At 40.3% G+C, this 22,172-nt stretch overlaps 5 protein-coding genes across 9 annotated transcripts; 4 read left to right on the forward strand and 1 right to left on the reverse strand.

Moving 5' to 3' along the window:
• Positions 1-1,294: 1,294 nt before the first annotated feature.
• Positions 1,295-6,116, forward strand: cnr1 (cannabinoid receptor 1). Of its 2 annotated transcripts, none has more exons than XM_025057024.1 (2): positions 1,295-2,262; positions 2,890-6,116. In XM_025057024.1, the coding sequence occupies exon 2, from the start codon at positions 2,924-2,926 to the stop codon at positions 4,331-4,333; it is 1,410 nt and encodes a 469-aa protein (XP_024912792.1). In that variant the 5' UTR covers positions 1,295-2,262; positions 2,890-2,923; the 3' UTR covers positions 4,334-6,116. The 2 variants fall into 2 exon arrangements, with proteins under 2 accessions (XP_024912792.1, XP_008311714.1); XM_008313492.3 differs by having other exon boundaries at positions 1,295-2,257.
• Positions 6,117-7,202: 1,086 nt separating this feature from the next.
• akirin2 (akirin 2) lies at positions 7,203-10,165 on the forward strand. Its single transcript, XM_008313494.3, has 5 exons — positions 7,203-7,736; positions 8,261-8,392; positions 8,956-9,105; positions 9,197-9,268; positions 9,504-10,165. The coding sequence occupies exons 1-5, from the start codon at positions 7,565-7,567 to the stop codon at positions 9,512-9,514; spliced, it is 537 nt and encodes a 178-aa protein (XP_008311716.1). The 5' UTR covers positions 7,203-7,564; the 3' UTR covers positions 9,515-10,165.
• Positions 10,166-10,652: 487 nt separating this feature from the next.
• On the forward strand, positions 10,653-16,379 carry rars2 (arginyl-tRNA synthetase 2, mitochondrial). 2 transcript variants are annotated; one of them, XM_008313496.3, is made up of 21 exons: positions 10,653-10,837; positions 10,987-11,060; positions 11,402-11,504; positions 11,615-11,698; positions 11,889-11,989; positions 12,083-12,138; positions 12,244-12,327; positions 12,421-12,497; positions 12,586-12,744; positions 12,851-12,957; positions 13,136-13,231; positions 13,413-13,473; positions 13,582-13,658; positions 13,932-14,056; positions 14,180-14,247; positions 14,358-14,467; positions 14,763-14,858; positions 14,936-15,010; positions 15,362-15,425; positions 15,630-15,759; positions 16,053-16,379. In XM_008313496.3, exons 1-20 carry the CDS (start codon positions 10,802-10,804, stop codon positions 15,714-15,716), a joined length of 1,740 nt encoding a protein of 579 aa, XP_008311718.1. In that variant the 5' UTR covers positions 10,653-10,801; the 3' UTR covers positions 15,717-15,759; positions 16,053-16,379. The 2 variants fall into 2 exon arrangements, with proteins under 2 accessions (XP_008311718.1, XP_024912685.1); XM_025056917.1 differs by having other exon boundaries at positions 10,654-10,837; positions 15,915-16,379.
• A 439-nt stretch (positions 16,380-16,818) lies between these two features.
• On the forward strand, positions 16,819-20,384 carry riox1 (ribosomal oxygenase 1). 3 transcript variants are annotated; one of them, XM_008313499.2, is made up of 15 exons: positions 16,819-16,974; positions 17,126-17,278; positions 17,348-17,511; positions 17,762-17,861; positions 17,948-18,061; positions 18,193-18,299; positions 18,377-18,484; positions 18,771-18,805; positions 18,903-19,081; positions 19,176-19,280; positions 19,356-19,497; positions 19,568-19,688; positions 19,802-19,898; positions 19,981-20,067; positions 20,192-20,384. In XM_008313499.2, the coding sequence occupies exons 1-15, from the start codon at positions 16,888-16,890 to the stop codon at positions 20,249-20,251; spliced, it is 1,659 nt and encodes a 552-aa protein (XP_008311721.1). In that variant the 5' UTR covers positions 16,819-16,887; the 3' UTR covers positions 20,252-20,384. The 3 variants fall into 3 exon arrangements, with proteins under 3 accessions (XP_008311721.1, XP_024912686.1, XP_024912687.1); XM_025056918.1 differs by having other exon boundaries at positions 19,981-20,384; XM_025056919.1 differs by having other exon boundaries at positions 17,351-17,511; positions 19,981-20,384.
• A 38-nt stretch (positions 20,385-20,422) lies between these two features.
• ndufb1 (NADH:ubiquinone oxidoreductase subunit B1) lies at positions 20,423-22,078 on the reverse strand. The gene is made up of 3 exons (XM_008313500.3): positions 21,941-22,078; positions 21,029-21,173; positions 20,423-20,637 (listed from the first exon to the last, which is right to left on the reverse strand). Exons 2-3 carry the CDS (start codon positions 21,166-21,168, stop codon positions 20,601-20,603), a joined length of 177 nt encoding a protein of 58 aa, XP_008311722.1. The 5' UTR covers positions 21,169-21,173; positions 21,941-22,078; the 3' UTR covers positions 20,423-20,600.
• Between the last annotated feature and the right edge of the window lie 94 nt (positions 22,079-22,172).

Consider the following 22,172-nt stretch of genomic DNA (forward strand, 5'->3'; position numbering starts at 1 on the left):
CTGCTCTTTGCTTCACACTCGTTTTTCTTTAAAATAAATTATGTAACTTTTCCTGCAGCATCACTTCCATGTGCAGTAAAACATCCTCACAGTGTTACACATACAACAGACTCACAGTGTTACACATACTGTACAACAGACTCTCAGTGTTGGCTGTTTGTGAATGCACAAACTTTACTTCATATTCCACACAGTGATCGTGAGTTTGTTTCTGTGATGCTCAGAGACCTCAACATTTCTATCTTCAGCCTGGTGGTGTAGCTCTCATATCAACACATTAATACCCCACCCCACACCCCCCGCCCTCAAACACCCCGGCCACAGCCTTTGCCACTGCTGCTCTATTAAGTGTCTGTGCCCTCCGGGTTCATATACTGTGTATTTATTATTCCAGTAATTTCTTCTGCACTGATGTTCGACCACTGAGGCGGCGGGCGGTGAGGAATCCATCAGAGATACGGCACAATAATGTCAAAGCCCTTCTGTTTATCTGGAGAAAACAAACCCCCGATGCTGAAACCAAATCTGACCGTAACAATAGTGGAGTGAGCTACATTGCATCATCAAAAAATGATGTCTCCCTGGATGCACAGAGCCATGGCAGGCTGGAGCTTCAGCAGTAAAAGTGCATCTGGAGGTGAATTTTTTTTCCCTCTTCTCTCCAGACTGTCAGAGACAAACAGGAGGATCATTAGAGACTCCGTCTTTGGTGCCGAACCAGGAATGCTGCTCCTCCTGACTTTGATTTTTCAGAGAGGAAGATCTCTTATCTTCCAAAGCTAATCAGTTATCAACAGTGAGAGAGAGAGAGAGAGCTTTATTATAAAGATGTAAAAAAATCAGATGCTTGAAGTGACGATCTGCTGGAAAGGAACTGAAAAATAATCAAACTGACTGCTTTGTGCCACAGCCCCAATTTCAATTTCAACACCACACAGTGCAGGTTTTGTATTTTTTTTTCTTTTTCTTTTTTTGTCGTCAGACGGTGTCACATTCACGGCCCCCTCTGTCTTTCTTATCTTTATAAACCATGAAGCCTCTCCAGTCCAGTTTGGCTGAGCAGCACTGACTCCCTCAGTCTGAGGGAGAACAGACAGAAAAGGAAAAAAAAAAGAAAAAAAAAAGGTTTGCTCAGCACTGACCTGATAAAAGAAATGGAAATTGGATTATTAGAAGGCAGTGAATCAAAACTGTTTTCATTAGTGCAGATCAAATCTTTTTTTGTTGTTGTGGTTCATAGCCCGGTCCGTTCATTTGGCTGAGTGTAATCTGATCGATGTGCTGAGCTGGGTCAGTCTGGGGGTCCGGGTGGGAAAAGATAAAAAACCATTTGCGTGAATCATTTTGGGTTTTTTTTTAACTGGTTGATTGTGGGATTTTGTGGCTTTTATTACTGGTACAGTGGCACAGCGGATCAATCAATATACTGTACGTGGATTAGAGCTTCCTTTTACACCCCAAACCTGTCAACATAAAAAAAGACAGGTAAAGAAGAGAAGATGAAATCCAATGAGATTGATTTGAGATGAGATAAAAGGAGATGAGAGGAGATTAGTAACAATAGGATAAAGTGAGATGAGTTAAGATGGTATGAGACAAAGCTGAAAACTGAAAGGTAAAAAACTGTGTTTGAAAAAACTGCTGAATTGGTTACAGTAACTGAGGCTAAAACACAGGAAACTGATCAAATACCTGGACAGAGTTTGATTGAACTGTGTTAAATATTCAAATATTGATTTTCATACCGTGTTGTCTCTGGTTGTTTGTTCTTCATCTGAAACGTGCTGCACTGAACATTCTAATCGGATCTTTTTTCTTTTTTCTTTTTTCATCATCACCGTCATCTGCCTTGTTCCTATGCGCAACACTTGACAGCTTGCTGGGGTTGGGCAGACTTTATGGAGTCACGTGACTGTGGCTCGTAGGAGCGACGCTTCATAAGTGTGAAAACACGGAGGAAAAAAAAGAGGCTGGAGAGAGTCTGTAGCAGCAGCAGCAGCAGCAGGAGCAGCAGCAGCAACAGTCTGCATCCCGGAGCAGGAGCGCACTCCAGGAGGAGAGAAAAAAACCAACCCAAAACAACTTCATTAACACGTACAGTTGTCGGGGAAATAGTTGTTTTGAGTTGTTTTGGAGGTGATGGTGCTTTTATTTTGACAGATGAAGACAAACAGGCTGCTGCTCTTTATGTAAGACCCTCTGACTTGGATTAACGCGCCGGGATCGTGCGCCTTTGGAAAGGAAAAAGAAAAATGATGTAAGGTAAAAACTGATGCCTCGAATGTTTTCTTTGTGTGTTTCATTTTTTTTTGTTCCCCGAAAAATTCACACCCAACTGAAGACGTTTTTTTTTTTTTTTTGAAAGGACGGCGCGTAGATTTGATTCCATTAACGATTGTATTTGTTTGTAAAACACGTCGAGACATTTATATTTGAATCGCCCGAATTCTCCAAACAGATTAGAATTACAGTTAAAATTATCTTCATCAAAAACATATAACAGGAAAAAAGGAGGGAAGTAAAAATCATTCAAAGTCCAGAGCAGTGATTGAACCACAAAGAAAACGCTGATGGGTTTGTTGTCTCTCTTTGTTCCAGTCATTTTTCACAGGGTAAAATGGGTTTGTTTCCTTTACACACGTCTCCTTAGGAACATGTGTCTGTGTATATTTATTTTTTCCCCATTTTTATAAAGTAAGACTGTGTGATGAATAATGTCCTGCCGTGATGGGCAGAGCAGAGCTGGGCTCTTCATTATTCATGAGCCCACTGACTCTCAGAGAGCGTTCATGTCTCACAGGCTGCTTAAAATACCTGACAATAATACGTTTGGATTCACTGTTGGATTTCTTAGGTGGAAAGACTGAAATGTTCTCCATCATTCTGTAGGTTCTCCACTGCAGCCTCACGCTCAGATATAGCCATGAAGTCTGTGCTGGACGGTGTGGCAGACACCACCTTCCGGACTATTACGTCTGGTTTACAGTTTCTGGGCTCCAACGATGCAAACTACGACGATGCCACCACCGACGTGGACTTCAAGGGCAGCTTCTCACTGCAGAAGCCGCTGTCTGCGTTCCGCAGCAACTCCTTCCCCAACAAAGTACCTGCAGACGAGGAGCTCATCCTCAAGAGCATTCCCTTCTTCAGCCCCAACACCACAGACTTGTTTGGTAACCGGAGCACATTCATAGATGAGACCGACACCATACAGTGTGGGGAGAACTTCATGGACATGGAGTGTTTCATGATCCTGACTCCCAGCCAGCAGCTGGCTGTGGCTGTGATGTCTCTGACCCTGGGGACCTTCACCGTGCTGGAGAACCTGGTGGTGCTCTGCGTCATCCTGCAGTCCCGCACCCTTCGCTGCAGACCCTCCTACCACTTCATAGGCAGTCTGGCCGTGGCCGACCTGCTGGGCAGTGTCATCTTTGTCTACAGCTTTCTGGACTTCCATGTTTTCCACCGGAAGGACAGCCCAAACGTGTTCCTCTTCAAGCTGGGTGGAGTCACCGCGTCGTTCACGGCGTCTGTGGGGAGTCTGTTCCTCACGGCTATCGACCGATACATCTCCATACACCGGCCCCTCGCCTACAGGCGCATTGTGACGCGGACCAAGGCGGTCATAGCCTTTTGCTTGATGTGGACTATCTCCATCGTCATTGCAGTGCTCCCTCTGCTGGGCTGGAACTGTAAGCGTCTCAATTCTGTTTGCTCAGACATATTCCCTCTCATCGACGAGAACTACCTGATGTTCTGGATCGGTGTGACCAGTGCCTTAGTTATTTTCATTATCTACGCCTACATATACATCCTGTGGAAAGCACACCACCACGCCGTGCGCATGATGAGCCGGACCTCCCAGAAGAGCCTGGTCGTTTACTCGGCAGACGGGACCAAAGTGCAGACCACGCGCCCTGAGCAGACACGCATGGACATCCGCCTGGCCAAGACCCTGGTGCTCATCTTGGTGGTGTTGGTCATCTGCTGGGGCCCCCTGCTGGCCATCATGGTCTACGACCTCTTCTGGAAAATGGACGATAACATCAAGACAGTGTTTGCTTTCTGCAGCATGCTCTGTCTGCTCAACTCCACCGTCAACCCAATCATTTACGCCCTGAGGAGCAAGGACCTGCGGCACGCCTTCCTCAGCTCCTGCGGCGCCTGCAGGACCAACTCCCAGCAGCTGGACAATAGCCTGGAGTCGGACTGCCAGAACAGACATGCCAACATTTCTGCCAACAGGGCTGCGGAGAGCTGCGTGAAGACCACTGTGAAAATAGCCAAAGTAACCATGTCTGTATCAACTGAGACTTCTGCAGAAGCTGTATAATTTGGCCAGCGCTGAGGGAACTCGAAGTAAATGTCACCCAAATCAATGTCGTTCAACACAGCCATCGCAAAGGTTCCTGAGAAAAGAAAAAAAAGAAAAAAAGAGCAACCATTCCTAAAGTATTGATTCTCACCCTCACACTGACGCTTCATTGGTTGCATTTCAGTCTGTGGGCGTGTGAGTACGTCGTGTGCCGAAGTGCCAAATGGTATTGGGAGATCGTAGAAAAGAACTCGTGGTTTGAAAGGATCCTGGAGCTGCTGTTTACCATAAGACTCCATGACATCCAATTAGTGAAGGCATATTATATTTTTGTACTGTGAATTCAGGTTTTAAAAACAATATATCTTCATTTATGGGACAAGGGGCTACTGACATTTTTGATTAGAGCTGTTTTCCTGTGTCATATAGACTTTAACCATGTGTCTTGCACAACTATAAAAAGAAAAAAAAAACAAATCCTTGCGCCTTGACTCTCTACAGGCCTAATGTAGATGTTGTGCAGAGATTTCTATATAAGCAAACATGGAGAAAAAAAATCAATGACTGATTGTTAATTTACACGTGTCATTGTCTCATTTTTTACTTCCTCTGACAACACTCAGTGAGTGGCTCATCTGTGAAGAGGTTTTGAGTCATGACTCGAGACTCAAAAAAAAAAAAAAAAAAAAAGACTCCAAGGTGTTAAAGGTGTTAGGGGTAAGTAAAACCACAGCTTGTGAGTATATGTGAAACCTCAAGCATTATCTTCTGTGGCAGAGCGACGATCGTCCCTGTCCTCATCTGTTTCTAAACCCCGCTAGAGCTTCAGAGTGACGTGTCTTTGTTCAAATGTAAAACCTAACAACTTGTACAGTGTTTATCTTGCTAAAATAAAGAATAAAGTGTTAAAAATTCAAGCTCATGCAGCCAAACAGCCAACAGAACAACAACAAGATATTGGTCAAACCTGCAACACATTCATGGTCACAGGATTTGGACGGTGTGCTGGTCACTACTGTCACAAAATGAAGCATTTCGTCAGTGGTTCCAGTCAGCATTTTTATGTTGGGCCCAGTTTGTGGGTAAAGGCATCTGCGTGGCCCACAAATCGACTATATCTGGCCCAATATCTGTGTTGTAGTCCAAGTTAACTCCACATAGACATACTGACTTGGTTACTGATAAACGTGGGATTATTCTGAATTCAGCCTGGTGTGTGTGTGTGAGAGAGAGATTATTTGTGACCTGGCGACACATATTCACTGCTAAGGCTTTTTTTTCTTATAGCCGTGAGTTCAAGTGCAACTGTGACAGTTGGCCATTGTTCTGGAAAAAAAAAACAAACAAAAGAGGAAAAAGACAAAAACCCATGCACAGGTCTAGTGATGTAGTTTTGACGTAAACCTTAAAATAAAGCAATGTCTGCTGTTTAATTATTCTCATCTGAGCAAAAGCAGGAGTTCCTCTTAATGGCTGCTTGACTGGGATCATGCAACGCCTGACTGAACAAACAAAGCAACAGTAGAAGATGTAGTAGTTCTTTACGTTTGGAATTCTCTCAGCACAATTGTTCCGTAGACGTTTTTTCTAGGTGTACAATTTACCAGACGGCTGTTGATCCCTACGTACATGTTTTTGCTGCCTCTTGTATTAGTGAGTACTGAAAATCAAACTGTCAACTGTCGAGTGGCTTCTGTACAGTGCTGGTGTAATGAGAAAAAAAAACAAAAGAAAACAAACAAGTGTTTTACTATTGGTGTTATCAAACCTTTGAATAAAGTCACAGCTGGTTGTTATTCCATCTGCAGTCAAGTGATTGATTACTTCATGATGGGATCCAAGACGGAACGCAAATAATACAACTGTCACCGCCTCGCTCTCTGGGCTGATAACAAAACGGAGTCTTACACTGCCCTCTTGTGGACAAAATCAAGACTACGTCACCTAATATCACGTTCTGTCAGAAAAACTTGAAGCATTTGCCGCTAAATCAAAGCTAACAAATAGGAAGCAAACGATTGGCGCAGCATACAGTGACGTAAACATCTGATCTCTTCTCTATATCTCTTGGCTTTGTGGCATTTGTTCGCACAGATGTCAAAGGGATTTTGTGCATTTATCCACCAAATAGTCCAGTGTAAGGAGAGCAGTAGACCGCAGTTCTCACCCTGTCAAGTAGGAAAACCTCCAATTAGTGTTGACAATACAGAAATACTGAAGATGACACATTAAGAAGAAAGTTGCACATGTTTATACATTCAAACCCATTAATTGAGTTTATGTAAGCAGCCGCAAAAATGTATCGTTAATTGTATGATCTTAATTATTTCAGTTAGTAATAAAGTAAGCCAAATATTGAGCAATTTTCACACAAAAGACATATTGTGGTAGTTTACAATGACAGTTTAAATGTAATGTTATTAGAATCACATTAGGAGGTTAATTTTAGTCCAACTAATAGGAAAACAATAGCAATCATCAATATTCCTTAAAACTAAAGAAGTATTTAGTTTTATTTCACAAAAGGCTAAAGCTAACGTGGTGGTCTCAGTGAAGACGGTGTAAACTATAGAAAGTTGGCAAAGGGACGTTTAAGACATATTAAAGATAATTCGACACTTTATAAAAACCCCACATATTTACAAATATAAAGCGTAAAGTATTTAAGATTGTTTTAGTCAACATATATACTGCGCGTGTTTTTCAATGGCTGGTTGCAAGAAGTTTTTCGTAAAACTGAAACTTCGCCCTGTTTTAGGAGTCGCTCCCAAACAAAACAAATTTGAAAAAAAGAGCTTTTTCCAGTTTCTGGGAAATGTAGTTTTCACACGGAGTAAGACAATTGCTTCTGACAGGTATGAATACCACAAGTCCCAACATGCTCCAGTCGTCTGCGCCTGCGTACTGAGTGTAATGAAAGGTAGCATCAAAGCCTTGTAGCGTTTGGGTCATCTAGTTTGTTCGGGGAAATCTGTCATCATCGGAGATTACCCCACGATTTACTAGTTTTGTGTAATCTATCTGTGTTTTAGATTAATTTCACGATTTAAAGGTGATGCGATTACTAGTACAAATAGACTAAATACGAGAGAAATAGCGTATTTAGTTACAGCCCGGAATCGCTGCTGTAACGCTATCGACGGTTAGCATTAGCAGCTAGGACCGCGGCCCAAGCTTGTTAGATTTACACAAAACGGGACAATTGTCCAGTTTTTTTTATTAGACTTTTAACCAACACATTGCTGCCTAATGGCTTGTGGGGCTACTCTGAAGAGGACCATGGACTTTGATCCACTCATGAATCCTGCTTCGCCCAAGAGAAGAAGATGCGCTGGGATCATGTCTCCGGTCTCTTCACCGCAAAAGTATCTTCGATTAGAGCCTTCGCCTTTTGGAGAAGTGTCTTCTAGGATTACCACAGGTAAGAATTTTAACACGCCATTAATCAGTGAAATTTACGACCTTCCAAATGTATACTATGTTTACTCATTGGATTAGAAGTTTATAAAATTTCAGTATTTGATATAAAATGCATGGGCATGGTTTATTGATGCAGGCCGGTGTTTTATGGCTCTAAGTTATTTAAACTTTTAATACAGACTTATTGGTCAAGAATGTTTAATTTTTATGTGCTCATAGAAATGAGTGAAATGCAATATTTATAAATGCTTTATGAGAAGTTTGGCTATTAAACCAGTAAGCCACATCTGGTGATTTCCCTTCTGTGTGTTTTTTAAATGACTGTGTAATATAGGTATGTCTTCATTGACTTTATTGTGTTTTTGAAGGTGGATTGTATAGTTTAATATTCATTGATACTATAGGTTAAACACTAACTCTCAGAAATCAACCTGAAATTTCACTGACTGTTTCAAGCAGCTGTGCTGTAGTCATGTACAGCGATTAAACCAATGCTAATAGATGTTGTACTTTTTTCCCCACCAGAGCAAATTTTACACAATATCAAACAAGAGTATAAGCGGCTGCAAAAGCGACGACACCTGGACACTGTTTTCACACAGGACGGCTGTTGTCCTCTGGACCTGCAGCATGTTCCCAGTGGATCTGTCCTACCAGGTAGTGCTGCATTTGAAGAAAGATGTTGCTATTTTTGGTGACCAGTGTCCTGCTTACGTTTGAAGATTACTTTTATTTCAGAGGAACAAACTTGACCCAGCCATGTCCCATAATATCCTCCATTTATATATGAAAAGTAAAGAAAACCCTGATTGTTGTTGTGAAGTCACAACGCTGTGTTCGATCAATGGTGCTGATCTTTTGGTTTTAATTTGTGCCACAGAATATTTTCAGCATTTGTCAAAGGTTTTATTTTTAAATGTATAAACTCCAGAAAACTTAAATTCCAGGACAGTAGTTTGACATAAAAAAGAAAAAGAATCAGAAATCCCCTCCTGGAATCATTCCTTCCTCTTCTCCTCCATTAGTTTTTTTTCTCTCCTTTGACAAATGAAAATTGTCCGACACACAAAAGATGAAGGGAAACTCCTCAGAAATTTTGTTTAGTTAATGGTTGGACTCATTCGTGACTTTGACATTTAATGGGCCAAAAGACTGGATGACTCATTTTAATAAAGTAAAATATAATAAATAATGAAACATTTTAAACATTTTTCCACCAGGTGCATCTCCAGGTGGTTCATCCCCCACCAGGAAAGAGCAGCCTCTGTTCTCCCTTAGACAAGTTGGGATGATTTGTGAAAGACTACTGAAAGAACGTGAGGACAAAATCCGTGAAGAGTATGAAGAGATACTGACGACCAAGCTGGCAGGTATGAATTTTTGAAGCTTTTTTTTTTTAAATTCAATATTTCACGATGTTTCTTCTGTGAAATGTTAATACACATGTGTTTCCTACAACAGAGCAATATGATACATTTGTTAAATTCACACATGATCAGCTGATGCGACGGTTCGGGGAACAGCCTGCCAGCTGTGAGTACATGTCCTGTTCACATGTGATGCAATGTGTGTTTCAACTTTGTGCAGTGATGACTGCCATACAGGGAAAAAAAAGTGACTGAGAAGTGACTGTGGAACCAATCGGCTTTACCCTCATATTCAATGAAAACCTTATATTAACCTCATAAAATACACAAAATTTAAACTTTGTTTGAATTTTTCAACTGATGTGATAGTGTTAGTGACTGAATTATTATCTCATCAACAGATGTTTCCTGAGTTTCACCATCAGACATCAGGGATTATTGTTTGCTCCTCCTGGGGTGCAGTTGGCCCGACTTTGACTTCCCTCCCTCCTGGCTGTGCCCTGTTACCTCCGTGGACTTCACTGCCTCAGGCGGCATCTAGTTGACTTCTTCAGTTTTGCAGAGTCTGAGTCTGGAGGAGGGTTTCCTGCTGCCAACGTGTCAGGGGTCACGGTCACTCTCCCGGTGACCTCCAACTGCCATGTTCATATTTATTTGGCTTTATCCTGATGCCTTCATAAAGAATCCGACTGCCAACACACATTAGGCCTTTACATTTGATTTTAATTTTTCCTTCAGATCAAGATATTTTAAAGTGCAGGTTGTTGTGCAGCATCTTTTTGTACATTTTTTTAAAGGGATTGAACCTTGAACTGAGACAACCTTTTGACTGGACTCCATAAACTGTAGTTTTTTTTTTGTTTTTGTTTTTCTGATGTTTTAAAACAGTATCGGTGGTTACTGCGATGACATTTGTATACACTGTGCTTTTTATCTTTGCTTGATTTTTAATCATTGTATTATAATTTCATTTAATTTGCTGTAGGTATAAATGGGGCTGTGTTTCAAGAAAAAAAATGAACAAATAAAGTGCATATGGTATGAATGCATACTCTTACCCAAATGGTTCTTTGTGAGTTGATTTAAATCCTAGATTTAATTTGCTGTTGTTGGTGTCACTTCTGTTAGAGAAGTTTTTCTGAATGTGTCAACAGACTCTTTAGACGAGGAACGACACGTACATTTTTTACATTTATTATAATGCTGGACTGTGAATACATTTTCTACATTTATTATAATGCTGGACTGTGAAGAATGAGTCCATCTGTTACCACATTTATTTGTTAGCATCATTATTACAATAGTGTTGTAATTTAGAGTTGTAGTTTATTTATGTTGACATTTAAAAAAAAAAAGTAAAACAATTGCAATAAGGAAAACCATGTTTAAATTTATTTATGTTGACATTTAAAAAAAATTGTAAAACAATTGCAATAAGGAAAACCATTTTTCTTTTTTTGAAAACAAAAACAAACTATTTTGTCGGTTTCAGCGGGTGATAAAATCAAACGCGCATTTTTTTGTCACGTTTCCAATGGGCCCACGATTGGACACCCCGAGCGGAAGGGGCGGGACCTGGTAAGTGCACTTTGCCTGGGAATCATGTCGAGTTTGACTTGTCAAAATTTAGCTTAAAGCATTTTTGTTTTGTGTTTGTTTTTTTAATTTTTTTTTACTTCGTCTGGCCTTCTACGAAAGTATGTCTGGTTTCTTTCGGAGGAGAATTGCAGCCAAGGTATCGAAGCCGGAAATGTTGCAAGTCTGAGTGCTAATGCTAACCGGCTATGACCCTGACACAAGTCAACACACGTCTTTAACCTGTGTTTATTGTTGTATGGATGAGTGAGTGTTTCATCTCTGTGTGTGTGTTTTTTTTTTGTTTAGTTGGGCAGAGCACTGCAACAGCCCGAGGATGTCCTCATACCGACAGTGTCAGCGGTTTCAGTGTCCAAGAAACAGTTAAGTGTTTTTGTGTTGACACGATGTTATTCTATTTTTTTCTTTTGTAGGATATGCTAATACTGCAACATAAAACCTTAATGAATGAGACTCTTGAGAGGCTTGCAAATCCCTTTTGACGTATTTTACCCATTTTAAATATGTAGCTATTTTAAATGGATTAATATACAAATGCCTGGCATAGTTCTGTAGTTACAAGGATTTTCTTTATTATATGAATCCAAGAAATGACAGTTAATGGCACAGAGGCCAGCATTAGTCTGGTATCAATCAATGTCAATGTCCAATTCACGTTTACTTTTATGTTTAACTCATATAATTGTTCTTTATTCTCCTTTAGAATTTCTGCTGACTTCAGACTGTCTGTCAGCACGCTACGAGCAAATGGTTTTTTACCATCTAGTGGAGACATTCGGCAGCAGACAGAAAACTTAGCCTCTCAGGTAAAAACTGTTCAAAAATTTCAGAATCTTTTAAATATTGGAAGGACCTACAGAGAATATGCAAAGTTATGAATTATTTCTTGGGAAATTTTCCATCTTGCGCTTTTCAGATGAAGTGTGACAATGAGGTGGAAAACATTTCTGTTGATCGTGAAATGATCTTCTTCACTGTTAATCGCAAACTCCTTGTCCAGGTTGGTGTGTTTTACTTTTTCCAAATACACAGTATATATATACATGGCATCAATGTTATAAACAAAACCGTAAACAGTTTTGACTCTTTGAGTGAAGATATTTGCTCTTAAATGAAAAACTATTAGCAACTATTATAGTAACAAAATAAATGCAGCGCCTGTTATACTGATGCTGGGATTCCTGTCTCAGAAAATGTTGGAGCCGTTTGAAAAGCATGAAGACGTGAAGTTTGGCTTCAACAGCGAACTCCTCAACACACTCAAAAAAGGAACCACCTTAGTGGAATACAGGTGGAGCTGCAGTTACACCTTGTGTATTTAGAATACTCCAAATGTTTTTTCTTCTTTAGCTCATAAGCAATGACATGTGTGTGTACATCGCAGCTCTCCAAATATTGCCAAGAAATTTCACGTTGGACATTTGAGGTCAACGATTATCGGTGAGTTTGACACGACATGTTTTAGTTCATGGTAAAACTAGGAGAATGTTAGTGATGAGTGTGATTGTACAGAAAACAGTTAAATAAATTTGACTTTCTCTACAGGGAACTTTATTGCCAACCTGAAGCAGTCTCTGGGAAATAACGTCATCCGAATGAACTATCTCGGAGACTGGGGAATGCAGTTTGGTGAGTTATTTTAATATCCAACAGGTTCAAGATGAAACTGTTTGACGTTTGATGTCATATAAAACAACACATGTTTGATCTTTTGACTGACAGGTTTGTTAGGAGCTGCCTTTGACCGGTTTGGGTCTCAGGAGAAATTAAAACAGAATCCATTACAGCATTTGTTTGAGGTGATCTGCTGCCGCTGACCTTCATACTTCGACTGATAGATCACCATGGGTGAAGCTGTCTGTCAAACAACACTGTGATTGTCCTCAGGTGTATGTCCAGGCCAACAAGGAAGCAGAACACGATGATGGTCTGATGCAGGCGGCCCAGTCTTTCTTCAGACAACTGGAGCAGCACGAGCCGCAGGCTCTGACATTATGGCAGCAGTTCAGGGACATAACAGTGAAGGAGTATCAGAGCATATACAAGGTGAAGGACACATCATCATCATCATTATCATCATATTGTTAATGAAAGTTAAATTCACCCAAACAGCTGTTAAAAAGCCACTGACCGACGTCTGTTTCGTTTCAAGAGGTTAGGAATCCACTTTGATGTTTACTCCGGAGAGTCCGAACACCTGGGTCAGGTCCAGGAAGTGATGCAGCAGCTGCAGAGTCGAGGCCTGTTAAAAACCTCTGGGTGTGTATCAGAGACAGTTACAGGCATTACAGCAAGTCTACGTACAGAAAGAGTAAACAAAAAAGACATGATGGTGACATCATGAAATAAATAAAACTAATAAAAAATAGACGAGTCTCATCTTCAGGTGTTTTGGTCGTTTCGTAACAGAACACTTTTTTTGTTGTACTTTTGCCAGGAATGGAGCAGATGTTGTTGATCTCTCTCCTGACGGAGACCTGAGCAGCGTCTGCACGTTGCTCCGTAGTGACGGCACATCTCTCTACATCACCAGGTCAGGACGAGCAGATTAAGAGGAGCTTCTCCTTCTCTGTATTTGCTGTTAATCTTTGAAAAAAAAAAACATGGAGTAAATGTACCAGTCGTTTATAACAACATTCACCTCCTGTTAATGAACAGCTGGAGAAAACGTGGAACAGTTCTTTGTTAATGAAAATGTTTTTTTTTTTTAACAGAGATCTGGCTGCAGCCGTGAGCCGGAGACGACAGTATCAATTTGATGAGATGATTTATGTGGTAATAATGAAGACACTGATGTGGCCATTATTATTTGTTCTCTCTCTGTGATTCTTCTGACTCTGTGTCTTAATTATCTGTTCTTTGTCATTTGATTTGTTTTTGAAGACAGATAAAAGTCAGTCCACCCATTTCCAGCAGTTGTTCCAGATCCTCTCCTCCATGGGGCACTCCTGGTCCTACAGGTGCGAGGAGTCACATGATCTGTTCTAACACAACACACTGTGAATACACAGTTCTGTGGTGTTGATTCTGCTGTGATGGGAATGTCACATTGTTTGAGCTCCACCCACCACAGGCAGCTGCTGTCATCAAATACAGGCCGTGGTTCATTCACACATTTATCAACGACCAGTTCATGATGTCACTTCAAGACCGCAATCCACACATTTGTGTCATTTTTCATGGTTTCTCATCACCACTTTTCACCACGTGTGTGTGTGTGTCCCTGACTGCAGCTGTCAACACGTGCCCTTTGGTCTGGTGAAGGGGATGAAGACTAGGACTGGTGAGGTGGTGTTCCTAGAGGACGTGCTGGACGAAGTCCAGGCCAGGATGTTGGACAACATGAGCAGATCAAAAAGTAAAAGTTTAGAATTTAAATTACGTTTTCAGTTTGACCCACACGGTGTTAAAATACCAGTAACAGACTAGTATTGTGGAATCAGAAACCCTGATATAATCCTCTGTGTTTATTGTTTCACAGCCACCAAAGAACTGGACGACCCAGAAGACACAGCTGAGAAAGTGGGGATGAGCGCGCTGATCACTCAGGTCCAGTCCAGTCTCCAACTCGTCACGTCTTCACTTGTGGTCTGAGGTCTTCCTTCTGCTCAGTCTGACCTTGTTGCATTTTGTTGTTGTATTCTGTGCCTGTGCTGCAGGACTTCAAAGGCCCCCTGCAGGCGGACTATATATTTGACTGGGACAGGATCCTTCAGTCTCATGGGGACACGGGGGTCTTCCTCCAGTACACACACGCTCGACTCCACAGGTCTGTGACGTACTTTTGTAGTGCAGAAAATGAAATGACCAATATTATTAGTATTATTAATATTAGTTGAGAGGTTTATGAAGAGAGAAACACGATTGAATAATAATATATATATACTGTATATTATTATTAAGTAATAATATAATATATATATATTATAGAAATACCCCTAAAAAACTCTTGATATTTTTATGGCCCAGAGTCAAATGTTGAATCATTCAAGATGTTTGTGCACAAGGTGAAATGAAACCCACATGTCAACTGGAGCTGAACATGGGCCTGTTTATTGTTGCAGTCTAATACAGAGGAACCAGCAGGTGGACACCTCTGAGTTTGATCCAAACCTTCTACAGGAGCAGGCGAGCATCGCCATGCTGCAGCATCTCCTCCGGTACGACACCGTTCAACACAGTTGACCCAGTAGTTTGTGTGAGGCCACTGAGTTTTCCACATGAACTTCTTTTGCAGATATGATGAGGTTCTGTACCAGTCTGCGCAGGACCTGCAGCCCAAACACTTGGTCAATTTCTTATTAAAGCTCTGGTAAGGAGAGAATCTGGGGTTCCAGTGGGAGTGGTCACACATTTGTAGCATTTTGTTGCTAAGTTAAATCAAACTATTTTAAGTTTTTTTTTCTTCTAGAAGAAATTATTCTGGATTAAGGCTCAAACTGTTTATTTCATAGGGAATACTTTGTTTCTCAGTTTGTAGGATTGTAAACATTTTTAAATCCTAAACAGGATTTTTTTCCTGAGGGGTTATAGCAACATCCCTCCACCAGATGGCGCCCTAGGTGACCAAGTACTTGGCCTCTGCTAATAGTGGGCTGTGTTTGTGTACGTTGTAAATAGACAGTGTCCACAGGTGTTAACGACGTTTGTCTTTGTCTTTCAGTCACCTGATCGCCTCAGCACACAGAGTTCTGCCGGTGAAAGGAAGTCTCCAGGACGTGGCCCAGGTTTGTCCAGAGACACTTCCTGTCCAAACAGATTATGGCCTCTAATGCAACCGTAGTTTTCACACTAACTATGACTCAACAGTACACACTCATCAGTCACACCATAAAGACGTGACTGCAGGAGTTCAAACTGTGGTTTTAATGTTTCATTTCTCATGTTGATGTTTTCACTCCTTCATGTCGACTTTTCTGCTCGGTCCTCAGGCCAGACTACGACTGTTCCACGGCGCCTCCTCCGTCCTCTCTGGTGGGATGAAGACCCTCGGCATCATTCCAGTGGATAAGATGTGAAACACAGAGTTCCTGTCATACCAGTGACTTCTGCGTCACCACAGTAGGTGCTAATTAAAAACTCGGCCCTTTTGACCGCTTCCAAAATTATATAATCCATCACTTTATGAAATTAAAAAGTACAACCCTGTCCCTACCTGACTTTTCCTTTTTAAATCTGTCTGTATTATTAGTCAAAATGTTTTTTTAATTTATTAGACTAAAGACAAAGAAGATTTGATCCTCGATGATATCGATCAGAAAGTGATGGCGTGCTGTGTGAAAGGCGGCACAGGAAGGTGGTCAGTTGTTTTTTTGGACCTGGCTGGAATATCTGAACACGTTCTCTTCAAACAGTGCATCGGCAGCAGCACAGGACGCAGGAAATCCCTGCAGCAGCTGACAGAGGAGCCGAGAACTGAGTTTATGCAGAGAAAGAAAGCGCCGACAGCCGCAGCAAATTAGGACAAGTTAGACCAGAAACAAACCTTTCAACACCTGCTGCAGATGCCACAAACCGGAGGCGTCTGTTGTTATTGTTGTTGTTATTTTCATTGTCAGTGTTAAAGTATTTCCTAATCAAATACTGTTACACTGAATGCATCACTGTTTGCACTGCTATGAATAAATATACTGAGCCGTGGGTTTAAGGTACTGTGAATAATAAATGTGTTAAAATACAAATGTCTGTGTTATGTTGTTGTTTTGTAGATATAAAATAAATCCATTAATCTTTTATTTGGGAATGTATCATGAGCGATTATAAAGTTCAGAATCTAGCGGTCAGAATGACCGCTTGTGGCTGTTCTTGTAGATTTGATACAATTAACATCTGTGACTTTAACGTCTTTTTATGTTAAAGTGACGGCCATTATATCATTATATATGAAGAGACATGGGAAAATAAAAAAGTATTTTAATATACATTATTTTTCATATAAATTTTAACAGTTAGACTGTTTTGAATCCTGATTGTCAAAGAATACTGAGTTTGACTTCAAATAATGAAAATACATTCAAACAGCAGCAGTATTTATTTTTATTTAAAGCAAAGCTTCCAACTCAAAAGGATGTGTTTCTGTACAATGCCATAGATGGCGGTAATGAGTCCACTTGAGGGCAGACGTACACAAAATATAATACAAAAAGAAGATCGCCTCAGTCGCAGGGTGATGACGTAGCGGCAGGAAAAATGGAGAGAAAACACATGTCTGCTCTTGAATTGTATAAAATGATGTCAACGGAGGCGCCTCCTCCTGCAAAAAATCCTCCAGCATTGGTAAACATAATTTAAATAACACCGATTATTTATCGACTTTGTGGTTTTCGACTTGTTTCAGCAGCGGAGGATAATGCACTGATCATAGAAAGACTACAGTCAGTCAGTCCTGACTCGTACTTACTATGGTTTTCTCATGTGTGGTCATAAGGTGGTGCTCAAGAAGAAAAAGAAAAAGGAAAACGGACTTCCCGTGACAAGAGTCAACAAAGTTAAAGCTCAGGTGAAGTCAGAAAAGAGAAAAATGCAGAAGAAGCTGCAGAGGTCTGCACACAGAGAGGCGGTCCTGATGCCAAGGGCAGAGGTGAGTCACTGTCTAAAAAGTAAGTAAGGCTTTAGTCTGTAGTTAAACCTCACAACCTTTGTGTGTCAGAAGCCAGGAGAAGAGAACCAGGAGGAGATGGAGTGTGTAAACGGCGATGGTTCAACTCTGGAAGTTTTGCTGTCAGACCTGGCAAACGTCAACAACAGCAGAGAACGAGCCGCTCAGTTATTCCAGTGGCTCATCAACCCCGTTCCTACAAAAACCTTCTTCAGGTACAGATGACGGGATTATTTTCTTTTTCATATTTGACAGTAGAAAACACTGTTTACTCCAAGGATAAATGTGTAAAAAATAGGTTTTCCATAGTTTTAGTAAAAAGTCATGACTCATCTGTAAGTCCTGTTGGTATAACATTAAAAAAACAATATTTATTGTTTATTTAACAGCATTTGACAAAATTCTAATTCATCACATTTTTAACATCAGAACACTTTAATTTTTTCTTTTTATTTCTTTTATCAGGGAAACGTGGGAAAAGCAGCCTGTCCTCATACAGAGGAAGAATCCACATTACTACAAAGGACTGTTCTCCACGGCAGAGTTTGATCGCATTTTAAGAGAGGTGAGTGTCTGTAGGATGAGGGGGAAATAATACATCACAGACGTGAACATTATTAATACTAAAGTGTAATATTCTGGTGTTAACAGGAGGACGTACAGTATGGGGTGAACCTGGATGTCACGAGCTACACAAACGGCGCGAGGGAGACACACAACCCTCCAGGCAGAGCTCTGCCCTTCACTGTGTGGGACTTCTATGAGGTAAAGAAGGTGAAAGTGTTATTATTAGTATGTTCAGCCGTTATTGTTTTATTATATGTTTACATTAGATCATTATTTTTATTTTGTGACGAAATGTTTTAGTCCATAAAACCTTTCTCTCCGTCCTCCAGAGCGGCTGTTCTCTGCGGATGCTGAATCCTCAGGCGTTTTCCTCCACCGCCTGGAACGTTCTGTCCATTCTTCAGGAGCACTTTGGCAGCATGGCCGGAGCCAACGTGTAAGAATCTGGATTCTGAACATGAACCGGAGTCAGTCCAGTTTGTCCTGGTAATGAAAGAGTCTTCCCACCCACAGATACCTGACGCCACCTGGAACTCAAGGCTTTGCTCCACATTATGATGACATTGAGGCTTTTGTGGTTCAGTTGGAAGGGAAGAAACACTGGCGAGTTTACAACCCCAGGTAAGGGCAAGTGAAGTACACGTTTCAGCGTGTACTGAGTTAAAGCAAGAATTTGAAATTGACAAAAAAAAAAAAAGAAAATTTTAACACTAATTTCTTGCCTTGCTTTAATTCCGACACATCAAACGATATTTTTAACACTAATTTCTTGCCTTGAAATAAACAGACCACAAACGCTTTAATTCCGACACATCAAACGATATATTACTGTATAATTTATTTTTGTATTTTGACTAACGTGTAAACAACCATTCCAGTTGAATTGAGTTCTTATTACTTTCCTCAGGTCAGAAAATGAAGTGCTGCCTGTATTTTCAAGTCGTGAGTAAAAATATTTCTTCTCACTTTTCTTTACATTTGAATCCGTGGCACAGAGCAGTTTGATGGACATCTGTTTCTCTTTTGTTCTGCTTCTTAGCAAACTTTAAAGACACCGACATCGGGAGCCCCATCCTTGAAGTGGTGTTGGAGGCTGGAGACCTCCTCTACTTTCCCAGAGGATTCATCCACCAGGGCGACTGTCTGCCGGACGCTCACTCCCTGCACATCACCATCTCCTCCTTCCAGAAGAACAGCTGGGGCGATCTGCTGCAGAAGGTACCAGGAGCTGCTGTGAAGGAACTGACCTCTGTAGGATGGTCAGGGCCGTCAATCGATTATAATGTATAATATACTGCTTGTTTTTTTAAAGGTGGTTCCTGCTGCTCTGGAAGTAGCAATGGAGGAGGACGTGGCCTTCAGACAGGGTTTACCTCTGGACTACCTGACCTACATGGGGGTTCAGAATTCAGACATGGTAGAGAATCTGTTTTCTTTTCCAGTGAGTCAAACACTTGATTTGCTGCACACCAACTAAAATCTTCTCGTGCAGGACGACCCGCGCAGAGAGAAATTCTTTGCACGAATCGAGACCTTGTTGAAGAAGCTGAAGTATTATGCGCCGGTGGATGCAGCTGTGGATCAGAAGGCCAAAGACTTCCTCCACGACTGCCTGCCTCCTGTACTGACACCAGGTTTGTGCTGAGTGAAGAAGGGTTGGTAAAATCACGAGGACAGTTCACTTCAATATGGCATCTCCAACAGATGAACTGGCCACTAGTGTTCAAGGAGCCTCTGTTAGCTGGGAAGGTGGGAGAGTTGTGCACAGGGGGGCACAGATCAACAGCAAGACTCGGGTCCGACTCCTCCGTGCTGGATGTGCCAGGTACGTGGCAGTTTCTGTGACCGGTTTTTGTTGGACATGTGAAACACAAACATTAGTGTTGTCCAACTAGATTAATCATGATTATTCGTGTTTAATACTTGATCGTTTGACAGGTTATGCAGCAATGAATCGGTTCATCTTTATTACACCACGGGCAATTCCCGAGTTTACCACAAAGAGGAGCTCAAGAGTTTTGAAATAAAGACAGAGGTAGTGACTGAACAGTGTGTGCAAATGTTTTCATCTTGTAAAATTAATTTTTCATCGTAAAGTAAAATTTTTTTTCCCCCAGTACACAGATGCCATAGAGCTCCTGATTCATTCTTATCCTAAATATGTGACAGTTGGAAGTTTCTCCTGTGATTCTGTAGAGGAAAAGGTCTGTGGTTTTCAAAATATCTTGCAAAAAAATGTTTTAATTTTTTTTTCTTCTGAATTTTTAATGACTTTTCATTTTAAAATGAAGAATGTTTCACCGGTTGTTTTGTTCTATTTTTGTTTAGGTGGAATTGGCTGAGCTGTTATTTGAAAAGGGGATCATACACACAAAAGAACCTCTGTGATGACATCATTGCCCTCAGTCTTCTTAATTACATACAACATACATTTTCTGTTTTTTCTGTCGTCATATACAGACAAGGACTTTGTAAATTCAGTTCATAATGGCCACCAAATAAACCAGCTGTGAAATTGAAACAGGCGTCATGTGGTGTTGAATGATCACATTCATCACCTCTGACTGAAAAAGAACATATTTATTATTGGTTGATACAACTCAAAAGATCAAAGATGATTGGTTGATACAGTTCCATAGTGGAAGCATAGATGTCTACTTAAATAATCTGGATTAAACGGGGCATCCATCAGTTATTCACACCACAGATCACAGGACACATTGTAGGAAGGAGGGGTCTACTTCCAGGTCACCTCCTCACCAGGCTTTAGCTCCCTGTGGAGAAGGAAAACAAGTTTTTGACTAAGTCAAATATTTAAAGTCTAGACTGATGACCTGACAAGAGTTCAATATGTTTTTGAACACAGAATGAACAATCCAACTGAGTGCTAAATAAAAGACAAATAAGTACATTATGTTAACAGTCACAGGGAAAAAAGGACAAAAATTACCATTACATCTTTGTAACCTTGCAACTTACTGACTAAGAAATGGCATATTTAAAAGGTGCATATTCCCTTGTTTTGCCTCACATATAGTGAGTCAATTTTACATAAGTAAAGCTGGAGAATAAGTCAATATAACAAATACATTATATTGTCTTTATCTTTTTAATATTTAAGTGACTAAATAGGCAAGTCTTTAAGGCAGTTTGGCTTTTTTTTACCTGGCATACAAAACACTTTTGTTCCTGTAGGCCGTTAACTTCTGGTCTTGCAATCTGTCGAGGTAGTAACCAACTACAAAGCCCATTGGCACAAAAATGTGCACCCAGTGGTCTCGCACTAGTGCGGCGAAGTTGACCATGATTCCTACAAAAGCAAACAACAATTATTGTTATTATATTCGTGTAGTGAAATTATTTCTATTTGTATTTATTTACAAACATTCCAAATTAATAGTATATTTTATGTGGAAATAGTTAGTAAATTTGTTAATGATCATAGCATTAAATAGTATATTTAGAAGTCAATAACTTTGCCATTAACCTCCAAATAAAGTATTATATGGAAAGTACAGTATACAGCAAGTATCATTAAAATAACATTTTTTTCAAATACATGTCGCACATTTAATTTATATAAATTATATTTATATATCCTTTAAATATAAAGGACAATTTCAGTACATCAATACCTATGCAACCACCAAGTTAATATAAACAAAAAGCAATAATAATGACAATAATTACAGGATTTACTGTAGGTGCTAACCCAACACTTACGTCTTTAAGTGAGCAATAACTCATCTTATCCGGCTTAAATAAATAAATACATACTTCAGTTCCAATTTTATCATTTAAATTCCTGAAAAAATATTGAAAAAGGTCTAAGATAAACTTAGACTTAGATGACAAACTTACACACTTCAAAACACGTTAATGTGCACACACAAATGCTGCACGGCTAGCTAGGCTAATTGGACAGCTATGTAGCCACAGCAACCAAATGTCTGGTGTTATTCTAATTTGACGAGGTTCTTGTTTTAAATTATAACCCGTATATAAACCCTTGTGTCATATTTTACGTTAGGTTTCTAAAAATGTAGAGTTAAAACGCCGTTTTAAACAAAACATTACCTTCTTTGCACACAGGGCAGTAGCCTTCAGCTCTTCCAACAGACAGAGGACATTGGAGTATACCAACTGTGAGCGGACGTTATGGTCGCCTTGGAAATAAAACTAAACACATCAAATTTACCAAAAAGTTTAGTTTATATTAAAAAGCTTGTAAAGTGTATTGGAAAACGTAATTTTGAATCCGGTCTTCTAAAATATAATATGTTTTTTATGAAACGCATTATAATTTATA

This window comes from Cynoglossus semilaevis, chromosome 7, assembly GCF_000523025.1.
Source record: "Cynoglossus semilaevis isolate Cse_v1.0 chromosome 7, Cse_v1.0, whole genome shotgun sequence".
NCBI lineage: Eukaryota > Metazoa > Chordata > Actinopteri > Pleuronectiformes > Cynoglossidae > Cynoglossus > Cynoglossus semilaevis.